This window comes from Buceros rhinoceros, unplaced genomic scaffold (assembly GCF_000710305.1).
Source record: "Buceros rhinoceros silvestris isolate BGI_N320 unplaced genomic scaffold, ASM71030v1 scaffold18592, whole genome shotgun sequence".
Taxonomy (NCBI): domain Eukaryota; kingdom Metazoa; phylum Chordata; class Aves; order Bucerotiformes; family Bucerotidae; genus Buceros; species Buceros rhinoceros.
Window position 1 is genome coordinate 16,932 of NW_010399717.1, and position 10,164 is coordinate 27,095.

General features: G+C 45.6%; 1 protein-coding gene across 1 annotated transcript in view; it reads right to left on the reverse strand.

The window, feature by feature from the left end:
• LOC104489439 (cytochrome P450 3A29-like) overlaps window positions 1-9,925 on the reverse strand; it is a 10,984-nt gene extending 1,059 nt beyond the window's left edge. The window contains exons 1-11 of the mRNA XM_010131604.1: window positions 9,855-9,925; window positions 7,112-7,205; window positions 6,631-6,683; window positions 5,386-5,485; window positions 4,693-4,806; window positions 4,334-4,422; window positions 3,440-3,588; window positions 2,277-2,404; window positions 1,531-1,615; window positions 978-1,138; window positions 322-548 (exon numbers count right to left, since the gene is read on the reverse strand). Of these exons, the coding sequence (XP_010129906.1) occupies window positions 322-548; window positions 978-1,138; window positions 1,531-1,615; window positions 2,277-2,404; window positions 3,440-3,588; window positions 4,334-4,422; window positions 4,693-4,806; window positions 5,386-5,485; window positions 6,631-6,683; window positions 7,112-7,205; window positions 9,855-9,925 (1,271 nt within the window). The remainder of the gene's footprint in view (window positions 1-321; window positions 549-977; window positions 1,139-1,530; window positions 1,616-2,276; window positions 2,405-3,439; window positions 3,589-4,333; window positions 4,423-4,692; window positions 4,807-5,385; window positions 5,486-6,630; window positions 6,684-7,111; window positions 7,206-9,854) is intronic.
• Window positions 9,926-10,164: the final 239 nt, after the last annotated feature.

Here is a 10,164-nt window from a genome sequence, read left to right on the forward strand (position 1 = left end):
TGTTTATACAGAAGGATTGCCAATGGCTACAAACCTCACCAACCGCCCTCTCTGTCAGCAGGCCTAAAACCCGTGTACAGGATGTGGTGAGGTATCAGTTTTATTCTGCCAATAAGATTATGTTGTTTGAAACCCTGCTTTAAGTGTGAGGATCATTTTCTTCTTAAAATGACATTCCCTTGAGCCTGCAATTTCTCATTGGTATTGTTTGTAAAAAGATAGGAAGAACACCATTGGGAAGATAATCAGAGCTTAGTAGTTAATTACTACGTGAGGAAAAACCAGCATGCTATTTCTTCCCTTTCGTTATGCTTTCTGTACCTTTCTGGTCTGAACTCTTCTGGGTTTAGCCAGTACTCAGGGTTGTTGTGCAGGCAAGAGACTGGGATTATAACAACAGTTCCCTTGGGAATGGTCACTCCATTTATTTCTACATCGTTCTTGCAGGATCTCTCAATCCGTCCACCAATGGGATAGACCCGAAGGGTTTCATTCAGTGTCATGTCAAGATATTCCAGTTGCATCAACGCTTCATACGTGAGAGGAGCCTGTAAGACAACAGGAGAAAAGTGACCAGGTATGTTGGCATGAGGAATGGGTTGTCGTAAAACAACTGCTGACACCAGAGTGCCGCAGCACTCACTGCCCAACTATGAGCCAGGCTCACTAAAGAACAACATGCAAAGTAGAAATCGAATCATCGGTTTCATTTTCCATCCCTGAGTGGTGGAAATGCCTGGAAACCAACATCCACTTGTGCGTGGGTGCAGAGTATGGCAAATGGGTTTGTGCAGTGGGGTGGTCTGGAAGGTTTCAGCTGCCAAAGCAGAATTTTTACAGGGCTGAGTTGTCTTAGTGTGTGTCTCTTGGAAGATCCCGGGGGAGAGTGTTCAGGTGCTCAAGATTTCTCATTGTCTTGACTGAACAAGGAGGACAGCAGGGTCAGAGGGTCTTCGCCTCTCTCAACACCCCCTTACCTTGTTGGGTAAAACTGTGTCGATTTCCTCCAGCACTTTTTGCTGCACGTCAGGATGCGTGGCCAGTTCATATGCCAGGTAACAAAGAATGTTGCTGGTGGGCTCGTACCCAGCAAACATAAAGATGAATGCTTGTGACAGGACCTCTGTGTCACTCAGGGCTGTGAGAGGGGACAGGAGGAGAGCAAAGCTGGTGTTGGCTGATAGTCTCAGCAAGGAACTGGTAGCAACAGGTGGGGTTGAAGCAGGTTTGTTGTGGTTGTTTTCTGATAACACATTTATAGCTACTCTGTCTGGAAAAAGCCATTTGCTAGAGGAGCCAGATGATTTCCTGGGTATAAACTATTGAATTGACATGGCAGTCCTACTCCTTGGCAAAGGACCCGGGAGATTCCCCTTAGCCCTGGTGCTGGCAGCAAGGGACAGTGTCTTCTGCCTGGAGCTGGTCAGCAGAGGTGGTCATGGCCCATTTTTTTTTCTCTGGGAAATGCCCCACATGTTGTCCTTGCTCCCACAGCCCCCATTCCTATGATGAGTATTTGGATATTATCACCTTTTTGCAAGCGATTCTCTTCGTTGCTTCCGTGACTGGCTGAGTTCTGGGATTCGATCATCAGCTGCAGAAAATCTACTCTGCCCTGAGAGGAAAGGCAGGAGAGGTTTTTTGACGGGCCCCTTGGAGGGCTCAGATAAGCAGATTTCATAGTTTAAGCACGACTTTTATAGAGAAAGCTTTCCGAAAATGTGTATGACTTCTTTGTTAAAAACCTAAAGTTTCCAAAACAAAGAACAACAGATGTTATCTGTCCCTTTCGTGAAGCCTTTGGGTGGGAGAGCAGCTTCTTGAGTGAGTTTTGGGAGAGGGATCCAAACTCTAAAAAGGAGAATTCTGCCAGAAAGCAGCTTCAAGTTTTGAAAATCGAGAGAGGAAGGTGCAACCCTGAAAGGCGCTGTTGCTGCTCTTGTGCTGCTTACTCTGCTCTCTCTCATCCTTTGCCTAATCTTCTTCAGGGAGCCTCTTACTTTGACTTACTGCAAGTTCTGCAAGCCCGAGCTCTACCAAGCCTTGATCTGCATTTAGCTTCAAATTACAGATGTACAAAGTCCACTTGACTCTCTGCCAGGACTGGTCAGGTGGGGCTTTTCTGACAGTATTAAAAGCAAGTGTTTACACTTGAGTAGATTTGGAGTTTTGTGGAGCCATTGTAGTTTGATTTCACCTTTGATATCATCACCCTAATTATATTTTACTTCAGTGTATTTTCTGCCAAAATTGCTAGTAAATTCATGCTCGCTTACCTTGTGGGTCTCCTTTTCACGATCCTTCTTAATTTTGGAGATGGATCTCATAAAGAAATCTACAGCACTTTTAGGGAAGAAGCTTACATTCATCTTGGACAAAACAGGAGCGAGGAATGGGAATACAACTATAAAACAAATTGAGACCAAAATAGCACACGGTAAACAAACTCCACCTCATGTAAGATGACTATGGACGTTACTGAGAAAGTAATGAGGCCACTGAGACGTTATTTCCTTTCTTGATTTCTTTACCTAGGAAAAGCCTGGGCTTTGCCTTTTATCCTCTTTCTCCTTCATTTTTTTTAAGATAGTTTGTCTTGATGCAACCATTTCCCAAGTTTCTGTCAAATGGGCACAGCTGAGCTGATGAGGGTATAATCACTGCTCTGAGATGACCAAAGCCCATGCCACCTTTCTAAGGTACTGTTTTCTGAGGGCAGGTTACCTCTGTATATTGTACTGCCCTACAATGGGAATGTGGCTCAGAATAGAAAGAATGCAAATTCTGAAATCTCTTTTCAGGCTGAGCTATTCACCGCCATGCTGTGCTCATACAAACATTTTCAAGTCTACTTCAGAGCATTTCCTTCATCACAGAGGCTGGATCCTGAGAGATTCTTAAAATCTACACCACCAGCACCTCTATGCCCGTATCACAACTTTTCCCATGTTTTAGCAAGTGATTCAAGGTCCATCACCGTTGCTGCTAAGCTATTGCACTGCTAGGAAATTGCGTCTTATTACAGTCCCCACTCCGCACTCTGTTCCAGAAAATGCATTTCAGTCAGCACCACTCTCCTCAATCCTCACGGCTGAACTTGCTTTTCAACCCTCAAATCATTTTGCAGCACTTATATGAATATTCCAGTGAAAATCTAAACATTTCTTACATTGCGGATGCCAAGAGTGGAGGAAGTTGGGTTTTTTTACACCCATCTCCTTCCCAGAATTTTTGCTTGAAGCTAACAATGAGGAAACCATGAGAAACAATGAGGAAACCATGAGACAGGCCATTAGGACTTCCATCCTAGCTAGTGAAGTTACCTAAGCAATAGTTGATTGGCTCGTGTATAGGATGCACCAGTCTCTGATAGACTTGCTGAAGTCACACTTCAGTAGTACTCTGACACCTGAATGATGTTTTCAACAAAGTCACTTACAGGTCAAGATGAAGAGCGGGTCAAAAAAATCAAACTTGACCAGCTTCTGCATCTCTCTGACAAAGGGGTCTTTGGGGTTGTTCATGGAGTCGATGTTCACACCGAATGAAGTGCTGGTGATGACATCCATGCTGTAGCTTCCAAAGATGCTGAGGAAAGATTGAAAAGACAGACTGTGGTTAAATATTTGGACCAAGTGAATACATTTTTTCCCTAATGCCTACGTGACATTCAAATATAAACTCTTCTAAGACCTCCTGCCCTGGTTTTGAAAAGGAAGTTGGACATATGGTAACTGAAAAGCACTTAAAGGGGTAGATTTTTTTTTTTTTTTTAGAGAGCTTTGGTTGCAAGCCTGCCTGGGTTTTGAAATTGGGGGAGAAATACAAAAGTTTTGTTTCAGAGCCCATGTAGAAGGCAGAGATGAGGATGACACCCAGGGCCACTCTACAGCTTCCTTCCCCACTCCCTGCAACAACAGGGCAAGTGAGGGACAAGCATCCCACAGTGCTGTGTGAGAGGCAGAGAGGTCAGCAGCCCTGGTCCTGTGGTATAAGAGGGTGTTGCACTGATACGGAGTACCTGCAAGGAAAACCAGGTTTTCCTCTTGGATCTCAGGTTATCTTGGATCTGTGGGTTCAAAAAGCTGTACTAGAGCATTTTTCTCCCCTTCTAATTGCTTTTAGAAGACTTCTCTCTGGGTTCCTGCCTCTAGGAAGTTTCACTAACATCCTGGCTTAAATTTTCTGTTTCAAATTCCCAGCCAGGCTTTCAGCCAGCACTGTTCCTCATTTCAGAGGTCTGGCATATCCAGCAAATGATCTGTGTTTCCAGTAACGAATGAAGTGTGGCTCTTGCTAACAAGGTTTGCTGCTTCTCCTAGCATCTACTTACTCCTTTATAGGTAGAGCATTGTCCTTCTCCACTCGCTTTTGAACATTTTTCACCAAAACTTCCCCATAGTGCTTCATTATAGGGAACATCTGTAACACCAGCCAGACACGGTCACTTCAGTATAGTACACTTTACTCCTTTAAGACAGGCTTATGAAGACTACAGAGAGTTTCATGAATATTTACAAATAGGATCTTTCTGCTAAGCTTTTATTTTAAGACTTTTTCATTTTAAATTAGGCAAAAATTAAACAGGCCAGCTTAGCTGCCTGAAGAAAATCAGACCCCTGTGACAATCTCAGCCTGAAAACACTGTCTACTGACTTCTTGATTTAGTTTGTACCTGCTCCTCTGTTTTACCTCCTTTAGTTTCCCACTGGTGAAGGTTGGAGAGAGCACAGTACGGATCCTTTTCCACTGCTCATCTTCAGCTAATGAGATAGCTTCTTGCAGCGCCCCTGCTAGATCTATGTGCTGGAGAGGGAAAAGGCAAGGCGTTAACCCCAGAAAAGATAGCAGCTTCCTTGCAAGGATGGGAATGTAACATGAAGTCCCTGCCCAGGACTTACAAACAGCCTCTCTCAAGATACACGTGGATAAATAAGCCCTTTTCCTGCAGTAAACCAGCTGTGAGATGCCTTTTCCTTACCCAGAACACCCAACAAGCCCAACACCTCTACATGTGTGTGGGTACCCCCACCCAACTGTGCTGCCCAGAGGCACCATCCCAGCTCCTGGCACATGGGCTAGCTGCATCCTTACAGATTGCTGACTGCTCGCACTCCAATTAATCCATAAATATATAGGTATATATGAGGTATACAGAGAGCAGAGTTTTGTCTGTGCAGGCAAAGAGCTTCCTCTGCCAGGCTGGGTATACAGTCCCCAGGCTGTAAGGCAGGGGAACAGTGACATACAGTGGCCATTTACAGTAGTCCCTATAGCGCAGTCACTCGTCCCTTATGGGAACCCTGCTACATGCCTGACATGCTTGTCTCCTCCTGTACTTCGTTTTCTGGCCTCTGTGGTACATCACGATGCTTCTGCTCTTACCCTCCGGTTGGTGAAGGTGGAGTAACACTCTTTAACCAGCACAGACTTAATGATTTGAGGGTCCGTGATAGCCAGAACAGGTTGCCTGCCATCGTATATCCTAGTGGGGGAAAAGAGGAGACAGGTAAACAACCCCAGTTAGTTTGAAGTGCAAGGCTTGGCTGATGCCTGTGACGCAAAATGTGTTAAACAAATGCTCCTCCATCACCAGCCTTGCTGTACTGCAGATGCCCAAATGCAGAAATGTTGAAACAAGAAATGGAAAAGGACTCCCAGGCCTTCTCCCATCTGGTTTTGTAAATGATAAATGATAAAATGTAAATGTAATTATACATTTGTAAATGATAAAATGATAAAACACCTTCCAAATTCACTGAGAAATGAGCAGGGCTCAGTCCCTTGAAGGACCAGATGCTAAATGAAGCAAGTGTCTTCACTTTCTCCCCTGACTCTCTGTGTTTTTCCAGGCACTTAAACACATTATAGTATTAGAAGGAAACTTGTTCGACCCCTTTCAGGCTCTTGAATTGGGCGTCTGGAGACTTGGGCTGACAGCACTGAAATATCCTTAGAGATGAAACTCAATCCTTGGTTTTGTCTTTTTAAGCTGCCAGTTCCGAATGCTTTCCTGGAACAGATGTAGATTAAGCAGCTTTATGCGTTTTCCTCATTTACGTAAAGATATCTTTTCCGGATTCCATTTTTTTAAAGGCGCTGTAGGGATGAGCGGATGCCTTATAGAAGATAGGCAAGTTGTAGCCCAGGTTATAACAGCAGCGACAAAAGGAGATGTCCAGAGCAGAGCAACAACAGCTGCACTGGCTCCCACCGCAGCAGATAAGGACCAACAGCACAAGGAAGTCAATGGACTTCGGGTCTGCTTCTTCAGTCGTTATCGGGAGTCACACACATTCCTCTGCTGCTGGTAAACCAGAGGAACCCGACCTCCCAGTGCCAGACTCTCCCTTAAGTAAATAGTAGTTTTGCGACTGATTTTGTTAGGAGCAGGTGAGGACCTTTGGTTATCATCTTTAAAATATCTTTTATAGTGTAGGTCAAAGTAGTTTCCATATGCAATGACAGCAGCACGGCCCCGCGATCATCAGGCTTTAATGCACCCTGTCGGGGCTATACTCGCTGCTGGGACCATCTGGGCTGCAGACAGAGGAAAAGGAGCTTTCCTAATGAATTTTTTGTATGGATTCTAGTCTTGCCTAAAGAAGAGATACAGTGGTTGGTACTCACCCCCAGACTTTCCCATATTTCTCGAAGCATTCATTGTCAAACTCCAAGAAACCCTGTGGAAAGCAATTTTAAAATTACCTCTAAGAGAATGCAGCAGAGGGGATGATGTTGGAGATGATGGTTTGGGAGGAATATCTGTAAACTGATGTTCAGAGCTGCTGTCTGAGTTGTTTCCAAAAACATCACGAAGGACAGCATGAACATGCATCATGCTTTTGAATGAGCTGTTTGCTAGGACACTGGCAAAGGGTGGCTCTATATCAGCCACCCATGAGTGCTCATTTGGAGATGCTGTGAAGGCAAGGGAGGCTCTATGGTCTGTGTTACTGAGCCGTTATTTCACGCTGGCCTTTGCACAACCTGTGCGTTAGAGCAGGGCTTGGCATTTGGAGATAACTTATCATCGCCATGTATCTGTTTAGCTACAGCAGTGTGAGCAAAGGTGGATATTTCTGGAGCCAGGAAGGCTTCCGTCACTTACTTTGCGATATTCCAGGCACGTCCCAAAGAAAGGCAGCGGTCTTGGCCCAGGAATACCCAGCTTCTTGAACAACCCAAATGGCCAGGTCCCATATCTGAGGGACAGAAAAGACAACTGAGTGCTACATCACCCTGACGTTGGGGCTGTGAGCTCTCCTAAACCTGGAGACTGCAGCAACATTCCTTTGGCTCTAAATAGAGGAGGTTGATCCAGGAGCTGAAAAAAAAGTGGCCCAAAAGAAAATTGCTCTGTAAAACCTGCTTAATAAACATGGTAGGGCTCACTGCTGCCACAGAGCTTCAGACATCCCTTTGATATAAAAGCATCTGTCTCCTACAGGCATAGGTACTCCGGTGGATACAGGACCTTAAAGCCTTTAGCTAAAGTCAAAAGAGGAGCTCATTGCCAACCAAAGGAGAGGCAGAAACAGGAGCTGGAAGAAGGAACACCAAGCTTACATGTTTTTATTGAACAGAAATCAAAGTAGTGCCAGAAGTGATGTCCCAACCAGCGCTTTTGTCAAGCTGCACTTTAATTTCATGTATTGTTCTCCCTCCTCTTAGCCCAGTGTTAGCTCAGCGGTGCACCAGGAAGTCTAGTCTGGATGGTTTTCTTTTTACATTTTATTGACAGCTTTGCAGATTTCTTTCCTCTGAAGCACCCTTTTTGGCAGCTGTAAAGTTATTACATCTACCTCCAGGCCTTCTGTTTCTCAACAAGGGCCTGGGCTGCAGCCCTTTGAAGCTTGTCTTTGGCTGTGTTGAAAGAGCTCCTCAAAATATTTGTTTTTAGTAGCTGCAGCTTCCCAAGTGAGCAGTTCATTGCAGAAGGGATGTAAAACTGCAAAGTCTTGGCAGAGGGATGTTATCAGAGATCTTCTCTGGACCTCGTGGCAGCAGCCACCCAGCTGGCATCTTGGGAACGCTTTCCTGAAAAGCCAGAGCTTAGGCTGAGACCTAGGGGGGCGTTCCTTCCAAGTAGTAATACTTTTCTAAATCTGGGAGTCCCAAACGAGTTTGGTCTCCCCAGCACAAAACCAGAGCACAAAAGTGGACCTCACCTTATGGTCTAAACAGAGCAGGAAAAAAACCAGGGAATGGGGTGTTTGCAGGTGCAGAAAGGTTTCACAGAGCTTACTTTGTCAATGTTTAACCTTTTCTAATGAAAGGTTAATTCAGTACTAGGTATAAAATGTTTGTGGATTTTCATGTGTAATGTTTATGGGCAACCGAGGCTGTGGGAGGACCAGGAAGTGCCAGGCTGGTTACAAAGCCTAGAAACTCTGTGGGAACATAGGCCAGGCTTAATCCGTTTGAAATGTGGCCGGGAAAATGCTGCCTAATGCTCTTAGGAAAAAAACACGACGTGGTTTTCTGCAGACTAAGGACCTTTCAGTGCAAAGCCAGAGAATAATTATTACTACTTCTTATCATGGATGTGAACCAGAAATGCCTGATATTCCTTCACGTGGAACAGCATCACCCCAGATGGACAAGAAGCATCTGAACAACTTCCCTGTGCTAATGGGCAGTGCGATTTCTATTTTAGCTCAGACACCAGAGCACAAGGATTTGGGCTTTGTCCCCTTTGCCACAACAAAAGTGGGGGAGTCTGGTAACCAGCAATCTTAGATGGCCACAGACTTACTGAAATATGAGGCTTTGGGTCAATAACAACAGCAGGTTCTCTGGTTTTGGGCTTTTTTTCTTTTTTTGATCAGTCTGTCCAAAACCGGTTTTTGACTGACCCAAATCACAGGAAAGGGTTTGAAAAACGAGGCTGAAAGTTCAGAGCTTACTGAATGCTGTGATTGGAGCATTGCGAGAGCAGACAAATGGGTTGTGCTCGTGTGCACCACGTTAATCGTTAAGGTTTACGGCTTGCAACAAGCTGTCTCTGCCTAAGGGCTTGTCACCACTACAAAGTTTGTCAGTCCAGCCTCGTTGGCAGGGGCTGCCAGCGGAGATGCTGTACATCCCAGCAGAAGGGGGTTTTCAGCCAGCCCTGCTCTGCCATAGCACCAAACGGCATCAGCAAAGCAGGCAAAAGCATTTTCTCACTAGCAGGGCTGCTCTGAAGCAGCAGGGTATGCTCTGCCTGGTGGAATCTGTTTGAAAAGCCAAGAGCCAGGGAGCTGACCTTGTGCTGGGCTTCCTTTTGTCCCCCAGCAAGGGTGGGCTGTGGGGACAGCATGGCAAATAACTTCTGCAAACTGCCCATCCTGGTCCAGGTGCCTGTGTGTAGAGCGTCTCCTGGCTACAGAAGGAGCCAAAGAAGTAAGGACTGATCCTGTGATGCTCTTGTTCTGGTGCCTTTCTGCTGCCCTCCACCTCTGCAGGTCTTGCAGCAGGGTCATCTACTGCCTGCTCCCCTCCAGAGGGCAACCTCAGGCAGGGAGGCTCAGCCTTCCTCAGACTGTATTTCTGTGGACAGTAACCTCACGGATCCCCGTCCTCACTGAAGCCAGAACCGTGCTGGGAATGAATGCCTGGCACCGTTATGATTCCATTATCGCTTTGATGCTTCGCAGCAAAATTCTAATACTGCACAGGAATACTCCAAACCTTGGAGCAAGATCACATGTCTGCACGGTCTTAAACTCCCCTGCTACTTCCCAGAGGCTGGAAATCTGGACATCACACCTACCTGTTTGCTCTTCAGCAGGCGAGTTGTGTGAAAATAAACAACGCCAAGAACAGGAATATGGCACAAGCAAAGAACCAGTAAAGAATGTTTTACTCACGCCAGCAGGAGGCCAATGAAAATAAGCAGAAGGGCCCATGTCTCCGTAGAGAAGGAGGGAAGAAGGTTCATTTTGGTTCTTCTGTGGTCAGCTTGGAGTTCTGTCTAGATGTGTTTGTCCTGGGGCTGTGGGGAAGAGGAGTGTTTGCAGTGTGCGATCTTTTGTGTCCAATCATATGATTTAGGGGCTGTCCTTCTGTCGTGAAGGAGGAGGAGTGCAAGGCATAGGTAGCAAAGTGTGCTAATCTGAAAACCGTGATTCATGTGATAGGTAAACGCCTGGCTAAACTGTCCAAGGTTCAAGTTCTCTA